The sequence below is a fragment of the Hemitrygon akajei genome, chromosome 27 (genome assembly GCF_048418815.1).
Source record: "Hemitrygon akajei chromosome 27, sHemAka1.3, whole genome shotgun sequence".
NCBI lineage: Eukaryota > Metazoa > Chordata > Chondrichthyes > Myliobatiformes > Dasyatidae > Hemitrygon > Hemitrygon akajei.
Window position 1 is genome coordinate 28791689 of NC_133150.1, and position 21205 is coordinate 28812893.

Genomic DNA, 21205 nt, shown 5'->3' on the forward strand with positions numbered 1-21205 from the left:
CTTATTCATCAATTATTTATCGAAATCATTGACATTAAACATAAAAAGAAGTGGTCCCAACACCAACCCATGCGGAATACCATGACTCACCTGCAGCCAGCCACAAAAAGGCTCCCTTTATTCACACAGTTTGCTTCCTGACAGTCAGCCATTCTTCTAACCATACTGGTATCTTTCCTGTAAAACCATGAGTTCTTATCTTGTTAAGCAGCCTAATGAGTAGCACCTTGTCAAAGGCCTTCTGAAAATCCAAGAACTAACATCCAGCAATTCTCATTTGTCTATTGTGCTTGTTATTTCCTCAAAAAATTCTAACAGATTTGGCAGGCAAGATTTTCCCATAAGGAACTCATGCCAACTTGGCCTATTTTATCACGTGCTTCCAAGTACCCTGAGACTTCATCCTTAACAATCTACTCCAACATCTTCCCCACCACTGAGGTCAGGTTAACCAGCCTATAATTTTCTTTTATCTTCCTCTCTCCCTTCTTGACAAGTGGAGTAACATTTGCAACATTCCATTCCTTCAGTTCTTGAAAGATCATTACTAATGCCTCCACAATCTCCTCAGAGACCTCTTTCAGAATCCTGGGGTGTAGTTCATCTGGTCTGGATGACTTCAGATCTTTCAACTTCCCAGATACCTTCTCCCTGGTAGTAACAATTTCACTCACTTCTTTCCCCTGACACTCTCAACCTCTGGCATACCGTTAGTGTTTTCCACAGTGAAGTAGGACACAAAATATTTATTTAGTTCATCTGCCATTTCCTTGTCCTCCATTACTACCTCTCCAGCACCATTTTCCAATGGTTTGATATTGGTTCTTGCCTCTCTTTTGCTCTTTATGTATCAGAGTAAACTTTTGGTATCCTTTTGATATAATTGGCTATCTTACCTTATTTCACCTTTTCCCTCTTAATGGCATTTTTAGTTGCCTTCTGTTTTTTAAAAAAAACTTTCCAATCTACCTCACCACTAATTTTTGCTCTCCCTTTTGTTTAATATTGATTTTGACTTCGCTTGTCAGCCACTGTTGTACCATCCTGTCTTTAGAATAATTCTTCTTCTTTGGAATATCCTTTAAATGAGTCTTTTGAATTTCTTCCAGAAACTCCAGCCATTGCTGTTTTGCCATCAGCCTGTGAGTGACCCTTCCATTCACCTTGGCCAGTTCCTCTCTCGTGCTTCTATAATTCCCTTACTCCACTTTATTACTGAATCAACGGAATTTAGTTTCTCCTTCTCAATTGCAGGATGAAGTCTATCATATTATGATCACTGCCTCCTAAAGGTTCCTTTATATTAAGCTCCCTAATCAAATCTGCTTTAATTTTGCAACACCCAGTCCAGAATAGCCTTTCCTGTAGAGAGCTCAACCACAAGCTGCTCTAAAAAAAAGCCATCCTGCAGAAGTTCTGTCTCTTGGGCTCCAGAAGCACCTGATTTCCCAAACTACCTGCATACGATCCACAGGATTATCACTCTGGTTCCCATCCCCCCCCCCCTTCCCATCAGCTCTAGTTAACTTCACACAATGATATTGGTCCTCTTCATCTTCAGAGTGACCTGTCCTGCACCAAAAGGAGACAAATGTTAATGTCCAAATCGAACCCATTACATTTAAATTTACATGGCATTCAAAAGGAGATGGTGGCATTAATAAAGAGAAATGGACGATCTGATGGCTTTTACAGAGGCATGTTTGCAAGGTGACTAAGACAAGATTCCAGGGTATCTTACATTTTGGAAAGCTGGAACAGAACAGAAAAGGAGTGAAATGGTGCTTCATTTACATACAGACTCATAAATATGAGCAGGACATGGAAGTTCCACAATAACTTCATCAGGTGTCTTCTGGAAATCTAAGCATATTATATCTGTCAGTTCTTGTTCATCTGTGGGATATCTCGCATCATCAAAGGATGCCAATAAGTTGATCAAACATGATGTCTCTCATAAAAAATACATTGAACTTGAATTGTTTTAAATGTCCTGCATATTTTTCACAGAGACTGATTTAAGCTAACTGCAGAGTAACACACACAAAATGCAGGTGGAACTCAGCAGGTCAGGCAGCATCTATGGAGAAGAGTAAACAGTTGGCACTTTGAGCCAAGACCCTTCTTCAGGACAGGACCTGAATAGATGCTGCCTGACCTGCTGAGTTCCTCAAGCATTTTGTGTGTGTTGCTTTGGATTTCCAGCACCTGCAGATTTTCTCACGTTTAAGCTAACTGACTGCCTTGCCCTTTTGAATAACGATTGTTATACCATCAAGAATGAAGGGTGTGCAACAATTGTGAAATAATCACAGAATCAAACTCAGGTTTAATATCAGCGACATAGGTCATGAAAATTGTTGTCTTGCAACCTTTAATGTGCATGAAGTCGAGGCAAACTAATTGTGCTTGAGGATAATGCTTTCCTGATACAGAATATTGTGGATCCAATAAAGGAACAGATTATTTTTGATTCAGTCATATGTGATGGAACTGGATCAATAATTAATTCAGTGGTATATGACTCTCTGGGAAAGAGTGATCATAAAATGATTGCAAATGCTGCTGGGTCTGCTGAGAAGTGCCTGCTACTTCCAAATGGCATGATAACACAAGCCAAGCATCCATGTATGCCCAGTGTAGGATGCAAGGTGGAAACACAATGGAGGTGAAATATGTGCACACTTGACTTTTCCCCTATCCGTGCACTCAAGGGTATGATCTGCGACACATCATTTTTAGTCTCTCAACTTTAAGCCAAAGCTAACCATTGCATCTGGCATAGCCTATTCTAAATGAATTCACCAGCCTTCATTTTTAAACTTATTTCCTTTACTTTAATCTAATTTTATGTTTTAATGAATTAATTTAAATGCTACATTTTAAATGTTATGTTTTTCTTTAATTTCTTCTTTTATTATTTCATTTATTTCCAAATGTCTTTAATCATCAGCAAGCGGAGACTTCAGGAACCATGTGGCTGCAATATTTTGTTTTGGTCACAGAATAAGAGCAATCTAGCCCATTCTACTTGAGAGTGATAGGCAGGTTGCAAATATATGTCTTTAATGAAGTGACTACAAAGCCACGATTGATAGTTTTTGTCAGTGGGAATCAAGATAGAATGGTCAATGTGCAGAGGCGTCCATTGATGAATCCATAATTCTCAACTCATCCATTTTCCATCGTGAAACAAAGATCCCATGGGAAAAGAAATCCATCCATGGGCAGCTAGAGGAAGGAATGGTTACAAGCAAGGTTCATGAATGCACAAGTACAAATAGATCTGGCAAGTGGGAAAATTTTCAGCAACCTGCAAAGGATGACAAAGAATTTGTTTTACACAAGGGAATATGGAATACTAGAATAAGAAATGTTATAATAGCTTTTGCACGTACTCTAAATTGAAGAGCGTATCACAAGTAAACACCCATCTCCTGGAATTAATGATGCCAAATAAGGAAATGACAGAGACATAAACGTAAAAGATGCTAAAAAAAAGGAGAGAGAGATACCAAAAATAGAAATAATCGAGAGAAAAAGAGTGAAGAATTAAAAAAATAATCCATGACACTGGAGAAAATTAATTCAACAGATAATGGGACTATGTGATGATCAGTTCCCAGAATTTAATGAGCTGTATTTTGGAACTATCAACAAAGCTTTTAAACAGTTCCTGGATGCAACATTACATTTTCCAAAATTCTCTGGATTCTGAAAAACTTCCAGTGGATTGGGAAACGTAAATGTAACAGTGCTCTTTAAGAAAGGAAGGAAGTACTGACCAGCCGGTGTCATATCATTTGTTAGGAAAATGCAGCAATCCATCACTAATGAGAAGATAATAGAGCTCTGAGAAAATCATAATATAATTAGTCAGAAACAGCATGGATTTATTAAAAATAAATCACATTTAATACATTTGAGTTTTCTGAGAATACAATCATCAAACAGGGAGGCAATGGATATAGTGAATTTAGAATTTCAAAGGGCATTTGAGAAAGTGACAGATGAAAGATTAGTGAACAAGATCAGCGTTCACAACTTGAAGAGATCATCGCTGTGGATAGAAGACTGGTTATTGTACCGCAAAGAAGGGGTAAGAATAAACAAGTAATTTTAAAATTGGCTAGTGATGTGCCAACCAGGATCACTGTAGGGGTCTTGGGTGTTTGCCATTTATAATTATGAAATGTGTGAAGGGACAGAAGGTCATGCATCCATCTAAGCTACCAGCACAAAAAATTGGTTCAAGGTAACTTCTCTAAAAGGCAAAGAAACATGGGGAGGTTAAGTGAGTGGGCATACTGATGACCAACAGTCGAGTACTCTGAGGTAAATTGTGAAGTAATCCACTTAGGAAGAACAGAAAAGGAGAGCATAATTTCACCAGTGCAAGACTACAACTTGACACAGCTTCTCTTAAGGACTGCATGGAACGAACACAGCAAACACTTAAGTAGAGAAACATAAGTTTGTTCTCAAATTCAAAGGGAATGGTATACACTTGGCAGGTCTTTAATGGCTCTGCGCCTGATGCATTGCACAGTTTTTGGTCTCCATTTTTTACTCCACGACTGTAAAACCAAAATTTATTAATAAGTTTCCTAAAAGAGCAGGTTATCAAATGAGGAAGTTTGAACAGAATAAATTCTCTGAAATTTGTCCTTGCCAGCTGAGTAAGCAAACAGGAAAGGCCAAAAATATATATGTGTATGTTCTAAGTAATTTATGTACATCAGTTATGAAGTAAGAGAATATACATCTCATTTTTGAGGCATGATATTTTTGAGATCTCTGCAGGTGAATTCCATTTGCCAGTTTACAGGCTTTTCCCAGAGTTACAAACATGTAAGCAATCCAATAACCACATTGCTGGGCAGAATGAATGGGCTACGAGCTCAGAACAAAATTGATGATGGGTGGCATCGAACAGCTCTCTTCACCTCAACTACTGGCAACGCTTGTGCCTTTTGAAGATCCCTGTAAATGCAGTTCCTTTGGGTGGTTGCTGGCTCCCGCAGCAGCAGTAGCGCAGACTCGGCAATGTTCCAGCACCCAATACCGCCAGACTCTGGGCTGGCACCGAATAGAGGAAACAAAACAGGACGTAGCCTTTGAGCCCTATGAGATGGCCCTGCCAATAGCTAATCTGCTTTTTGGTTGTGAGGGCTAGGATGTCAGAATTAGGCTTTGTGCTTTACAATTAGGGTCAACAATAGGAGAAAGGACTGCATTAAGGTTAGGAAGTTAAAAATTCATGAAATAGTGTTAATGATTAGGTTTGCAAATTGATAACATTTTAGATTTAGGATTAGCAATTGAGTAAGTTCTACAGTAGTCTGAAATTTTAGATCTAGCAGTTGTTTATGCTAAATTCAATAGACAGATTCTACGATTAACGTTGTCACTTCTTAATTAGGTGTTAATTTTAAGTCTTCAGGCAAAAGGTAGGGGTGTTATATTTAGGGTTCAGATTTAACAATTAAATTGTTTTATCACTAATTTTTATTGCAACACCAACAAATTACATTCAATACAACCAGTTGCTGATTATATTTTGACTGTTTAACCCAGCCACCCCACAACCCTCATTCCCCTCCACCACTCATCCTCATTTCCACCACCCTCTCCACCCCACTCTCTCCCCCCCACCCCTCTCCCCTCCACCAACCAACTGAATAGTAGTGCATACACAGACAGAGCATTCCTATTTTAACAGAAGATCTTTTAAGTTAGGTATCAAATTTGTCCACATTAAGATTGTGTTTGGTCGTGCATCAGTTATTCTTGCTAATGATAATTCCAGGTTAGAAATGTCCAAAAAGCTCCAAAGCCAGTGAGTACTTGAAATATCATGAGGAGGTTTCCAACGCTGGACTACAATCTTCTTAGCTGCATTCAGGCCTGCCAGCCAGATTTTGCGTGGTTTTTTTTCCATAAGGGAAAGGTGGGAGTCATCATTTAGAAGATGTACAGTGGGGTCTATTGGTAATTGTACCCCCGTTAGTTCTGTAAAAGTACAGATAACCTTCCCCCACAAACCAAAAACCCCTGGACTTTCCCATACAACGTGTATAAAAGAGCCAACAGTTCTGTGGGGGCAAAATGAGAAATATGGGTTAGGAACCAGTCCCATTTGATGTCTAATTCTCATTGTTAGATATGCTCTATGACAAAATTTCAAGTGTATGTACTGATGATTTGGGTTTTTCGAAGCACCGGCAGCATTATCCCAATCTGCATCCCAGTCTAAGTCTTGTCCCAATTCAGATATGTCCCTATCCCAGGCTTACAGTCCTGATGTGGGCATATATTTCTGAGAGTTTAGTTTATCATAGATATATGACACTATCTGTCTTGGAGTACTCTGTATCCAACCTTAAATGGGATGGTAGATTTAACAATTAAATTAATGTTGTAACATAATCATTTGAGCTGATATTAATGATTAGATTCAAGCTGGGATAGAGATTAGACGTTCGGGATGGGGTTTTAAGTGGATTAAGTTACTAGGCAGAGTATGATAGAAAGCACATGTGCTGGTAGCTGTTAGTTTGTATGCTACTGGAAGTTCTGGACCAACCCACTGTACTGATAGAGACAGAAGAGGTGAGGTGGAAGAGTGAGTGCAGGGGGATGGAATAAATCAGAGACCATTGAAGTACAAAACGACATTTAAAATGAGTGGGAAGATTGGAGGCCATAAGATTGTCAATCTTATGATCATCAGGTTGTCAATCTTATGCCCCAGAGATTGTGGACTGCTGCAACATTCATGGATTCAAGGATTTGGATTTTTGTTGTGTGTGTGTGTGTGTGTGTGTGTGTGTGTGTGTGTGTGTGTGTGTGTGTGTGTGTGTGTGTGTGTGTGTGTGTGTGTGTGTGTGTGTGTGTGTGTGTGTGTGTGTGTGTGTGTGTGTGTGTGTGTGTGTGTGTGTGTGACTACTTTACTGTTGTCATATTTGTGCTGTGTTCCTTGGCTTTGTATGACTGCTGATACTGTGTTTAGCATCTTGGCCCCAGAGTAACACTGTTTCATTTGGCTGTATTCATATATAGTTAAATGACAATTAAACTTGAGCTTGATAGTATGCTGGAAGCTTTATTTCAGTTAGTGTGTCCCAAACCTTTTTTTTATTATCTACTTCTTGGAACCACATTTGAACAATTCATTTTAAAGGTCTGCCTTTTATTGCTAACTTCACGGACCCTGTGAGAGACGGGGAGAAAGCCTTTGATGTTGTAAACATTCACACAGCTCTGGTTTTTAAGAGTTTCTGATTTACAGGGGTAAGTCTGTCTTGCTGCAGTCACCAAGTTACAGGCTCTTTCTGAAATGGGGTTGCCTCTTTATAATCTTAAAACATAGAGAACATTGAGCAATGTGTAACTTCGCAAAGATAAGACTAATTATAGGGCTGGCTAGCTCACCCTCCTCTCCGGTGATGTCCACGACCCTTCATCGTTGTCGCGAGCAATTCCCCTTTCCTACAAGGGTTCACTGTCAGCCCTCACTTTCCCCAGTATGCCCACTTGTTTGATCTTATATTGGAATACTATTTGAGGATTGATCTTGCCTACTCTGCTCAATGTCCAATGTTATTTGACAATGGCTTCTCATCTGGTTTTACCATTACTGAATTTTCCAACCCTTTTCTCACAATCCCAACCCCAAGGGTTGAGAGAAGTCTTGTGGCACTCCCTCAAGCTTGTTTTTCGTCATCTGACTGTACACATGTACAACCAAGCAAAACAGCATTCCTCCCGACCATGGTGCACCCGCAATTCAGGTATCACCCAGAACACATAAAACAAAATACTACCACAAATAAATGTAAACAATATAATTTAAAATTCATTCATTGCCCAGCACAGGTAAATAATAAATAGTAAACAATATGCAGCACACTCTCCTAGTGATGAGACCTCAGTAGAGGCAAGGTATTCATTGGTTTCACAGCCTGATGGAAGAAGTTGTTACCCAGTCTGGCAGTCCTAGTCCTGATGTCTCTGTACCTCCTTCCTGATGGTAGAGATTGAGGGATGGATGGTAGAGATCGCCATCAATGTGTCAGGCCCTTTGTATCGCTGTGCCCTTCCCAGGGGGTTGAACTTTGTCTCAGTGACAAACTCTTAACAGGATTCTAAATTGAACCTGATCAGAACACAACTACAGTTTAGCAACTGCTGTACGAGCTCAGCTGTTTTCCATCATTACAATTCAAAGCTACTTAATTGGCTGTAAAGTGCTTAGGAATGACCTCAGGCCATGTAAGGTGCTATATGAATGCAAGTGTTTCCCTCTTTCCTTTTGCCCTTATTAATCATGAATCCACAATAACTGAAGGTGTGAAATCAACTATCACATCCAGATCTCTCTCAGCCTTTCTGCTAATTGGTTCAGCACCATTTACCCAATACATTTTACTCTTATACTGTGTTAAACTTTGCACGTATTTCTAAAATTGCATCAATTCTGCCAATTAGATTTCCTATTGAACCTTCTGATGACTTTTATCCAGTGTCAACAAATAAGTTTTCTCAGATTTGGCAACAACCACAAATGTCACCAAATTACACTGGATTGCTGAAACCTTAATGCAGAAAGAAGACAGCTCTAGGTGTAGAGCCTTGTGTACTATAAAGGCCTCAGCTGCTCTTCAAATGAAGGTGAAAGATGCAATAGCTATCCATTGTGGAAGATCAGGGACCTTCGCCAGATATCCTACTCCTAATATTTGTTTCCCCATCATAACCACTGGTTATCTGGTTATTAAATCATTACTGTTTGTGGCATACACACAAAATGCTGGAAGAACTCAGCAAATCGGGCCACATCTTGGTCCAAAAACATTGACTCTTTATTTCCCTCCATAAATGCTGTTTGACTTCCTGAGTTCCTCCAACATTTTGTGATGTCCTGCTCTGAATTTGCAGCACCTGCAGAATCTCTTGTTTTACTGTTTGCAAGGAATATGTGAAATCTGGCTGTGTTACAAAGTTGGTTAAATATTTAAACTCCTTCATTGGCTGTAAAGGATTTAGAGATGTATGAAATTTATGAAAGACACTAAATTAGTCCAAGTCTTTACTCTTTATTTGAGATTAAGGTGCTTTTACTGACAATGATTATAACATGTGGCCATTACTAACTGGCTGAGCGATTTGACAGGCCAAGTATTGTAGCCACTGATAAAAACTCTGCTGTCATGCTGCTGTGTTTGTACACCATGCAGCAGACCCACACTCTAGTGTTCCTCCAGATAAATCCTGGCGGAGCAAGCAGTTTTAAGTGTGCCACTGGCTTTCACTCTACACACTGCACACTGCAGGAATTATCTCCTCCTTTCTCAACTCTTTTCTTTAAAGCTAATGGATGAGGTGAATCTCTGGAATGATGCTGAAGGGGGTCCAGTGATGTGCGGTAGGCTTTGATTTACATGCATAAGTCTACTTAAGGGTCTGAATCTTGCACTAAAGCTACATGAAATTTTAAGCACAAAAACAAGTAAGAGGCAGAACTGGTTAGTTCTATTCAGCAAGCTTCACAATAGTGTCCTCCTACATTATTTCAAACAATCTTCGTTTTTTATTTGTGTTTATTCAACTTTCTCTTCAAAGCATCTGTGTTCTTTACTTTAACTGCTTGCTTGTGACTACCTTGTATTTATGATCTCTAGACTTGAACTCCTACACATGGAACTATCATCTCTGCTTACATATCTTTAAAGGTCCTTAATTGATTGCCCTTTGACGATCTCTTTTCTCAAGAAAATTATCCCAACCTGGTAAGCCCTTTCTAATTGTTAGAACTGGTTTTGCAAATCTAGGGAAGTTACCAGGAAAATGGATGAAGGCAAGGAGGTGGATGTTGTCTACATGGACTTTAGCAAGGCATTTGACATGGTACCGTATGGGAGACTGGTCAAGATGGTTCAGTCGCTCAGTATTCAGGTTGAGATAATAAATGGGATTAGACATTGGCTTTGTAGGAGAAGCCAGAGCGTAGTAGTATATGGCTGCCTCTCTGACTGGAGGCCTGTGACTACTGGTCTGCCACAGGGATTGGTGCAGGGTCCTTTGTTGTTGGTCATCTATATCAGTGATCTGGATGATAATGCGGTTAATTGGATCAGCAAATTTGCAGATGTCACCAAGATTGGGTGTGTAGTGGACAGTGAGGAACGCTTTCATGGCTTGCATAGAGATCTGCATCAGCTAGAAAAATGGCAGATGGAATGTAATGCAGACAAGTGCGAGATTTTGCACTTCGGTAGGACCAACCGAAGTCTTACGTAGTGAATGGTAGGGCACTGAAGAGTATGGTAGATTCTAGGGATACAGGTCCATAATTTGTTGATAGTAGCCTCACAGGTAGATAGATTTGTAAAGAGTACTTTTAGCACGTTGGCCTTCATAAATCAATGCATTGAGTACAGGAGATGGTATGCTAGGTTGAATTTGTCTATGGCATTGATGAGGCCTAATTTGGAGTATTGCATGTAGCTTTGTCACCTACCTACAGGAAAGGTGTAAGCAAGGTTGAAAGAGTACAGAGAAAATTTGCAAAGATTTTGCTGGGTCTGGAGGACCTGAGTTATAAGGAAAGACTGAATAGGTTATGACAGTATTCTTTAGAACTTAAGGGTGAAAGGTGAAATGGTTAAGGGGAACATGAAGGGAAACTTCTTCACTCAGAGGATCATGAGAATGTGAAACTAATGGTGCATGAGAGCTCGATTTCGATGTTTAAGAGAAGTTTAGATGGTTATATGGATGGTAGAGGTATTGAGGGCTATGGCACTGTGCCAGTCAATGGGAGTAGACAGTTTGAATGGACTAGATGGGCCAAACTACCTTTTTCTGTGCTATACTTCTCTGTGACTCTAGTTTCTATCTTCTACACGACCTTTGCATCTATTCATAAATTGGAACCAGGAATGTGTACAGTCCTCTGTGACATCACCAGGATATCACCATCATTTAGCAATCCTTACTACATTGGTCTAATCCTCTAGAATGTGCCTGTAACATGGCAGGAAGCTGTATTCTATCTGTACTCCAAGGACCAATAGTTCTAGTGTGCAAAACTTGATATCCCAGTCACCTTAGAATTTCTAACCCTACTTAGAAAGAGGCCAATGGAATCTTTGAATGGCTGTGACATAAGCATGCCAATACAGCAAGTAACGACATTTTTCAAGTTGTGTTTCAAGTTGTATGTAGAATGTGGCAAGCCCTGCTATATTGAAGCAACCCTTAGATTGTAATTGATTTCAAAATGAATTGCCGTCTTTGTTATATTCTGACTGACCTGACAGCTCTTTAATCTGACATGTTTTCTTCAAGACTCCTTTATCTGAACCTGATGGAGGAGATAATGCAAGTAGAGCCATGCAAAAAAATAACTTACCAGCTGTATCTGAACTTGCGCTAAGTCTTTTTCACTGATTACCTTTGTCCCTGATGACCCAGATTGGTTCCTGTTTAAGCCATACCTTGATTTAAAAATGTTTGTGTGGTTTGAATCTTTTCATGGCCTTAGCCCTTCTCATGTATATAATCAGCCTCAGACAAGAGATTTGCTCTCCTCTAATACAGTCCTAATAATCTTCTTCAGCTGTAAAGGCCCTAAGCTTAGAATTCCTTTCCTATGCATTTCACTATCTGTCTGTCCCCCATTGGGGTGCCATGGCAGTGTAGTGGTTAGCACAACTCTTTACAGAACTGGTGTCCTGGGTTCAATTCCCACCGCTGCCTGTAAGGAGCATTCTCCCTGTGACCTTATGGCTTTTCTCTGGGTGTTTCGGTTTCTTCTCACAGTCCAAAGATCTACCAAATGGTAGGTCAATTAGCTATTGTGAATTGTCCTGTGATTAGGCTAGGGCGAAATAAGTGAGATGCTAGGTGGTGCAGTTTGTTGGGCCAGAAAGGTCTGTTCTGCACTGTATCTCAATAATATTTTTTAAAAAAATTAATTAAGTCCCGCTCCTGAAATTTCACTTATTGGTCAATAGTCCTAAGATACCCTTAAGTGACTTGGCGTAAATTGTTTATAAACTGAAACAACTTGGGATGTTGCTGCTATATCAAAGGTGCCACACACTTGGAAATTGTTGCTGTTATATTAAATTAACCTCACCTGGAACAGGAATTATCACCAACTTGGCACTGACCCATTCTTTTTTATTACCATCAGTTTCATTTCCTCAAAAATCTGATTTATTCTTCTCAGGTTTGCTCCTGATAACTATTTCTAGTTTATTCAGGAATTTCCCTTTCTCTTCACTTCCTTTTACCTATTTAGGATCTACCTTTTACACTAGATCTGTACAAATGTCTCCTACTACCATCTCCTCACGCAGGATGTCCATTTTGTCTGATTAAACCCCTATCATTAACTTTCTTAAGGCTGTTTTTCTTTCAGTGCATTAAAGGCACTATTGAAGTCCAAGTTGTTGTTATTGGCATACCGACATTAATTTAATGGTTCTTTGACTGTTAGATATTGGTTTCCTACAAAACTAGGGATAGATCACTGGTGGATTTTTCTCACTGTCCTTTCCAAAGATAACTTCTTGTCACCCATGTCCAGAGCTGGTATCAGCAACTCTAAAGAAGTTTGGAACACGGGGATATCATATTCTGCCCACAGTGGGAGATGAAAGGGTTCTACCTGAAGTCTTTTCTTTCTATTTTTGATAAGGTACTACAAAACTGAGACATTCTGGCAAATTTCATTGTATTGTGGCAGTCTGCGCTGGCTGCTGAGTTGGATGCCTAATTTGCCAAATATTATTATAGATCGTATCTTAATAAAAAAGTGTGAGTTGCATTTTGTGATACTTTTCCTGTGCTACTGTGAAGTGGCAGCATTCCAGAAACAGCAGTACAGTGGTCATATTTGCCAGATGTGGATGGCCAGATGCAGATGTGAATGATCAGAGATGCCAGATGTGAATGGTCAGACACAGATGTGACTGGTCAGAATGCCTGCAGAAGTGTTGACTGCAATCTCCCGATTATAACTTGACCGTCCAATCTTTCTAGGTCTGCTGAATGAAAAGTTGTGGATCAACAGATCTTTTTTTTCTCATTCCTCTTCTTTCACTGCAGGCCCTTCAAGCAGCGAGACAGCTTTTGCTCCATCAGGCAACGGGCCTCAACTCTCCGACTGCGAATGAGAAGCAGCAGCAAACAGTTCAGGTCTGTACAAAACAACATAAACGGTAAACAGAGCTGATCAATGCGACACACAGGAGCTGAGATCACATCAGGGGTCTATCAGAAATAGGTGTTGGGTGGATTCAGGTGCCAATTTTGAGCAACACACAAGTGGGGAGGGGGAGGGGGGTTACCAAATTAGAGCAAATCATTTCCTTTTAACTATAGCTTACTATACAGGAAGTTGCTAATGGCACACATACAGACAATAGATTTACAGGTGGAAGTGAAAACAATTTCCTTTAACCCACTAATTACTGTAGACTGACCCTGAGACCGACATAAGCAACATGGTACAGAAAGAGAGAAAAATGTAAATCAAGGTTTATAGATGCTGGAAATACTCCACTGTCAGACAGCATCTTTATAGAGAGAAACATAGATAGCACTTCAACTTAATGAAATGTCAATGATTCAAGCACTTGCTCTGCATTCTTTGCATAGCCCAGGAGTTGATGCTGAATCACATGAAAGAAAAAAGTAGAATTGAAGTAAAGATTTCTGAATGGAATTTAATGCTAAGTATATGAGTGAGTGAAGCAAGTCAAATACTGTGTGCATGAATATTGTTCTCTGGAAAACTAGATCCCTTCCCCGAAGTTGTACCATGCAGTTCAACATCACACACACACTTCTCAAATCTTAAATTCAATTAGCTTACTGTAGGCATTCTTAAGAATGTGACTGTGACTCATAGAACTCTGAGAAATAGGTAGCAGAAATAAAATATTGGAGTTTGGCAGAAAACAGCCGTACTCAATTTCACTGGGAGTCAATATAATCAGTACCTTCTTTTCATTGATGGAAATTAGACAATGTAAGGTGAACCTATTTGTTTACTAAATGCACTTCCAAAGAAATCCTCGGTTGTTAAGAATCACCTTATCAATATATCAGTTTCTACTTTCAACAGGAGAACATTGAGTATTACCAACAGGAAATGACAGAGTAGGTGCAGCAGAGAGGTGCAGCAAGTCGAGCTGTTGTTTCACAGCTCCAGGGACCCGATTTCATTCCTGATCTCAGGTGCTGTCTGCTTGGAGTTTGCCCTGTGGCTGTGTGGGTTTCCACCCACATGCCAAAGACATACAGGTCGGTCAGTTAGTTGGCCACTGTAAGTTGAGCCTAGTGTAGATGAGAATAATGGAATAGGAGAAAATGAGATTCGTTGAAATGGGCGTTGAAGGCCAGCTTGGACTTGATAGCTGAAAAGCCTGTTTCCACACTGTATGATTCTACACTCAGTGACCACTTTATTAGGTACCTCCTGTACCTAATAAAGTGCCAATGGAGTGCATGTTTGTGGTTTTCTGATGGGTTCTCCATGAGTACCCTAATGCTATTTGAAGAGCAATAGAGCTTCCTGTCTCCAGGGCAAAGGTACTCTCAGTTGCCACTTTATTTGGTACGGGAGGTTAGGTTCATGGTCTTCTGCTGCTGTAGCCCATACACTTCAAGGTTCAATGTGTTGTGGGTTCAGAGATGCTCTTCTGCACACCACTGTTGTAACACATGATTATTTGAGTTATAGTTGCCTTTCTGAAAGCTTAAACCAGTCTGGCCATTCTCCTCTGACTTCCCTCACTGACAAGGCATTAACGCCCACAAAACTGACACTGATCAGATTTTATTTTGTTTTTTTTTGTGCTATTCTCTGTAAACTCCAGAGACTGTTTTGTGTGAAAATACCAGGCATTTCTAAAATACTCAAAGTCTCTGTCTGGCACCAACAATGATTCCACGGTCAAAGTCACTTAGATCACATTTCTTCCCCATTCTGATGTTTGGTCTGAACAACAACTGAACCTCTTGACTATGTCTGCATGCTTTTATGGATTGAGTTGCTGCCATATGATTGTCTGATTAGATATTTGCATTAATGAGCAGGTGTACCTGCTAAACATGGCCCCGGAGTATGTATTAAGCCATTAGTTCGTAGTGTGCCACTTTCCTCATCTGTGTTATAAACTGATTTGGAACATCAACAGTTATGTTCTCCATTTCAGAGGTTTTATGTTTTGAGAAGTAGCTAAAATTACAGACTAAGCCTTCAGTGTGAGGTCTGCCACAGTGTAACTTGACAAGTCTTGTAGTAAAGTGGCCGCACTTAATATAGATGAATTTAATGAAAACGTGGTGGAGTTTCTGATCACTATAGCATTTCAATTTGCATTTGTTTATTTTTAAATAGCTTTTATAAATTTAACATTTTAAAAAAAGTATTTCATTTACTAATTAGAGTATGCCAATAAATGATTCAGTCTAATTTTCCAAAATTATTTTTAATAAATTTCAATTAGTTTTGGAGCAGACATTGAATAAAAATAATTATTTTGTAATGACAAAAACAAGGGAACATCTGAAGATGCTGGAAATCCAAGCAACACGCACAAAATGCTAGAGGAATTGCTGAGTTCAGTTCCAGCATTTTGTGTGTGTTATTTTGTAAAGAACACATTTTGCCCATTTTACTAAAAGTTCACCGAGCTAACACACTTACACGTATCAACAAATATCTTCTAATAGAAAGAAAGATAAAGAAATTACTGAATTCCATTACACCGCAAACCGTACTGGCTCAAAAACTTAAATTAATTATGGAAATCAATTTAGCAAAAAATAATTGCAAATAAATTTTGCGAGCACTTCCATCATTTCTAGTTGCATCTAAATATCCTGTCTTATTATTTTGTAAATGATCACTTAGGTCAGAGACAGCTTGCTTCCTTTCTAGTCTGAAGTGGTCGATGAGGCACTTCTTAGAGGTGTTGCCTCTGCCACAGATGGGGTAGGTAGGTACACAGTACGGAATGGGGTGTTCTGCTTCTGCTGTTTCAGGGGCGTTCTCTGCACTCCCAATGTAAGAAGCTTTTCATTTCCACCCTGGGTGCTCCTTTTCTACATGGATCAATCATAGGCCAGCAGTTCCCATGAGTCAGAAGGGATAATACACTCCATAAAGGAGATGTAGCATTAAACAAGAAGTGAACGTCGGATTGGGGCGGACGCTTCCAAACTGTTGCCCTTGCCCCCACAGCGCTCAGAATGGATTGTCCAATGACGGGAATGCAAACGATGTGGCCGGCCCATTGGAGCAAACGAGTTGTAATTAGGTGTCGAGGATGTTGGTCTGGTGGAGGATACTGAGATGCTAGCAATTACAGAGGTTAAGATGCTTCTGCAAAATGTCTCCTACTGAAAGGGACAGATAGTTAGTAGAAGTGCAGAACACCGTTATCACATCTGCAGATGAAATATTCAGCGCGGCCTATTTTTTCCATTATTCACTAGCTACCTTATACTCGCTCCTTGAATAGTGACAGAATCCCACATGGATTCTCCTCTTTCTCTCACTGCTATTTCCCAACTCTTGGAACTTCTGAAATGGACTACATTTTAAACAAATTCCCAGATTTGCACTGGTGTACTTCACACCCCTTCTCATGAGCGTTCATGGGTGCATCTTATCCTATCCTTGTTCTGTGTAGAGTTGCATGTTAGCTGAGGGTACAGGCTTTGGTGAATTCAATTAAATTTAATTTCAGTATCATATCCCATCCTTAAAAGCCTAGACGTTGACTGAGGAATATGAATGAGGAGGACATGGAGGCATTGTATGAAATATATTAATCTGTGTTTAAATACTCTTTTCATTCTTGTTGCTTGTGCGCGGAGCAAAAGGACAATGGAGTAATATGACTAAATGTTTTTCCTGAGTTATGTTAGTTACGGTACCCGTTGGGCAACGTACAGTGGGGGGTGATGATCTGGGCCCACCCCACAGTCAACAGCCTGAGCCAAAAGAGGGTGCCGTGTGTGCATAGGAGGCCCAGTCAATTTACCGTGCAAATTGGCCACATGCCCACTTGTCACATTCCCATTTATTTTACTTGAATATGTGGGGAGAAGCATTTCCTGTGAATTAGCTAACACCCCATTCAGATCACACAGTTCATGTTCAAACCATACATCTCATAAAAATGGTCTACAGATATCAGTGTTGGTACCTTTGTTGTTTATGATATAAGTTAACAACTAGGATTGAAATGTATGATTAGTAAGTTTGCAGGTGGCAAAAAACATGGTGGTGTTGGTTGACAGTGAGGAATATTGTCTAAGATTACCAGGGGACAGAGGAGATAGAATCTAATACAATCACTTTGTTTAAGAGGCATTAAAATTGGCACTATATGAGCAAGGCAAAGATGGTTATGGACAGAGACGAAATGGTCACTGCTTCTGAAAGCTCCACCATCTTGAATAAAGTACAGACCCGATCAGAGCAAATAGGATTCATAGAGATCGGCAAAGTGATCAACGTAGGCCAAGCGTACGATGCTGCAAGTCAGTGATCTCAGCATTGAAATGAACTTCTGCCAATTAAGTATTCCAACAATGACAACAACTTGCACTTAAGTGGTACCTTTAACATATTAAAGACTCCTATCCTGTTCTTGTGATTCCTCAGTCTTCCGACATCAATACTGGTGGATGTGCATTCTGCTGCATGAAATTCCCTCCCTATTCTCTCCACCTCTCACTCCTTTTTCTTAAGAATATTCTGACTAAGCTTTTAATCACCTGTCCAAATCCCCCTTAGAGAGCTCAGTATTTTATTTCATGATCTTTCCAGTGTTAGACTGAGAAGTGGTACACAGAAAGTTCCAGTGACAACATTAATTACCAGCAATGCCACAGATCAGTTTATTTTAAATTTGTCACCTTTTACTTCCGTTTTTCAACTTTCGTTCTATCTCCATTTCTTCCATCCTCCCTCCCCCCCCTACCCCCCCCCCCCGACACCCATGCTCCACTGGCCTGTCTGTCTCTCCCAATCGCTTCTCACTCTGAGATAAATTTTCATTTAAACCATATGGGCAGTAACTTAGAAAAGTGGATTGCCTGATTTTCATTCAGTGTAAATCAATTAAATGCAAGTAGGATGAATCCTGCACTCCACTCTGTCAAATTACTGCGCTCGCTATGAAAACAGAACTTCGCTCTTTCCCTGCCTTTCCCGTCTCATTTCTCAGTATTTGTCTGCTTTTTTTTAATAAGTGTCTGCCTCCCTTTCTGTGCATGTGTGTCTCTCTCCCTGTTCCATTTCTGTCCGCCTGCCTCTCTCTTCCAGCTACCCTTGCTAGTTTCGTATTCCCTTTCCCTCATGTTGTTCTGCTTCCCTCTCCCTTGCATCCTCTACATCCCAACGCGTGCCCCCTTCCCTGTTCCCCCCACCCACAAAGACATGGCGTGAACCTGATACTCCGCAGTTTGCCAGCACCTCTGGCAGCTGCCAGAATATTAGTTGTGTTTGGACAGGTGCAGCTCTCCACCCAGTACTGTTTTGTTAACCTTCTGAGGATTTGTGTGAGCAATTTGGCAGCAAAATTAATGACAATTTTGATATAATTATTTCATTTTTGAGAAAGAAAGTGAACTTTAAAAATTTCAGCACGTTGTTGGTCCAATTGAAGCTCCCAGCAGCATTCTGCGAGGTCGCAGAGCGGAGTCAGGGACAGCACAACAGAAACGGTCCTCAGGAATGCACAGAACAAAGGGTGGGATAAAATGGATACTAAAACTGATTTAATCAAAAGCGTGGGCTATAACCTCACACACCCAATTAAATATGTGATTGCAGCAATCAATAAGTTCAAGGCTGAGGGTTTCCATGGTAACGCCTCGAGTTGCTGATATGAACAGATCATGCCATTGTGAGTTAGGATTCACCACCAACGTGGAGGCAGCATCAGTGCCAGGGTCTGGATTGACAGCACCATTTTGATGTGTATGTTTAGGGTTGGGGGTGCAGGAAAGGCTACAAGGTGAGGTGAATGCATCACAGCATTCCCTGATCCTACCCTGATTTTTCCAAGCACTGGGCCCTGAGATTATATCCTCTGACCCGGTACTCGGCGGTTGCGGGAACGGAAAGAAGGAAAAAAAGTGTCACAATCAATCTCCTTTCATCTGCCGATGATATTTCATCTGAAATGTGGCTCCTCCAACAAAGCTGCACCCTCTCAAAACCCCATTGGAATACTTCATTATGAGATTAGTTGACAGTATGAAAGATGCATTGATGCCCACTGTTGTAATGTAGGAAAAGCAATGGCTAGGAAGGTTAATGAGATAACCTGTTTTAAAGGCATTAGATGAGGGGATAGATATTGGTTAGGGCAACATGGAGAAAGTCTGCTTTTCTTTGTACTCATTTATATCCAAAGGGCAGAAGGAACTTCTTTCAGATGATGGCCTACTTTAGGACCAGCAGTCTCGATTTTCTGCCTCTGTGTTCTGAAATGGGCCGGAACCCATCTGAAAAGATTATGGCTGTAAGGATCATGGCTGTCAGCTGATCAATGACTTTGTTTCCTGGGGCAATATCTCGGCAGCACCGAGTAAGAAGAGAGTTGCTAATGCCAATTGTCCGAATGTCCCTGGGGAGACTTGGGATCTTTTTAATGTGCATTGGGCCCAATCCCACAAGGTCTGGGAAGCGGGCCAAAAGTGGAATTTGTGAAACTAGTTATCTTGCTACGCTCCACCAGGATGCAGAGAAGCATTTCCACACGGGCGCTTGTCATTCATACAAGCAAGCTTATGGTTCCCGCATATCTCCAGGGGGATGGATGGTGCAGCGGGTAGAGCTGCCACCTCACAGTGACAGACACCCAGGTTTGATCCTGACCTTAGGGGCTGCAGTGTGGAGTTTGCACCTTCTCATTGTGACCATAGGCTACCCTCTCAGTGCCCCAGTTTCCCCCATGATCACAAAAACATGAAGGTTAGTAGAACATTGAACAGTACAGCACTGTACAGGCCCATCAGCCCCCAATGTGGTGCTGACCTTTTAATCTACTCCAAGATCAATTTAACCTGTCCCTCCCACATAGCCCTCCATTTTTCTTTCATCCATGTGCCTATTTAAGAGTTTCTTAAATGTCTCTAATGTATCTGCCTCTGCCACCACCCCTGGCAGTGTGTTCCATACACCCACCACTCTCTGTGTAAAAAAACTTACTTCTGATATCCCTCCTATACTTTCCTTCAATCACCTTAAAATTATGCCCTCTCATATTATCCTTTGCTGCCCTGGGACAAAAGCATTGGCTGTCCACTCTGTCATCTTACGTACCAGAGGTTCCCCAACTTTTTTATGCCGTGGACACCTAAAATTAACCGAGGGGTCCACAGACACCAGACTGGGAACTCCTGTTATACAGGTATAATGTCACCACTCCTCCTTCGCTCTAAAGGGAAAAGTCCCAGCTTGCTCAACCGAGCAGATTAATTAGCTACTGTAAGTTGCCCTTAATGTGTAGATGAACGTAGAATCTGGGGAGAACTGATCACAATGTAGGAAGACACAAAAACAAATAGGTGAATATGGAATTAGTACAAATGGGTGTTTGATGGTTGGCACAGACTCGATTCCACGAAAGCCCCGTATTGATGATTTTGAATCTGATCATTAAACTAACAAAAGCACAGAAACATGGTTACCTGAAGATTCAAGTTGAGAGACATACTACCTGGGCAAGAAAATCAAACTAGAACCAAGTCTGTGATGTCACAAATAAAAAAAAAATTATGGTGAACTCTAAATATACCCTGATTTGCCCTATGTGAAGGATTTCTGCTTACCAAGGTTTGCTTCTCCTCAGGCCAGTGAAATCATCAAAAATCTCCTGTAGCATATTCTATATGTTTTATACAAGGAGGCCAATCATCCAATTAAGTCTATGTCACCTCACAGACAATCCCATTCCCTCGTTAATTTTCCTTGTAACCTATTCTCCCCACATTTCCATCAAATGCCCGCACATTTTTAATTTTATTTTTATTGAGTTAAGGTGTGGTATAGGCCCTTCTGGCCTTTTGAGCAATGCTGTTCAACATTCCCTGGATTTAATCCTAGCCTAATCACAGGACAATTTACAATTACCAACTAACTTACCAACTGGTATGTTTTTGG

General features: G+C 40.5%; 1 protein-coding gene across 2 annotated transcripts in view; it reads left to right on the top strand.

Moving 5' to 3' along the window:
- Positions 1 to 21205, top strand: part of foxp4 (forkhead box P4) — a 395709-nt gene that overhangs the window by 189736 nt on the left and 184768 nt on the right. For both annotated transcript variants that reach the window (XM_073030525.1, XM_073030526.1), the window contains exon 3: positions 13120 to 13209. In XM_073030525.1, the coding sequence (XP_072886626.1) occupies positions 13120 to 13209 (90 nt within the window). The remainder of the gene's footprint in view (positions 1 to 13119; positions 13210 to 21205) is intronic.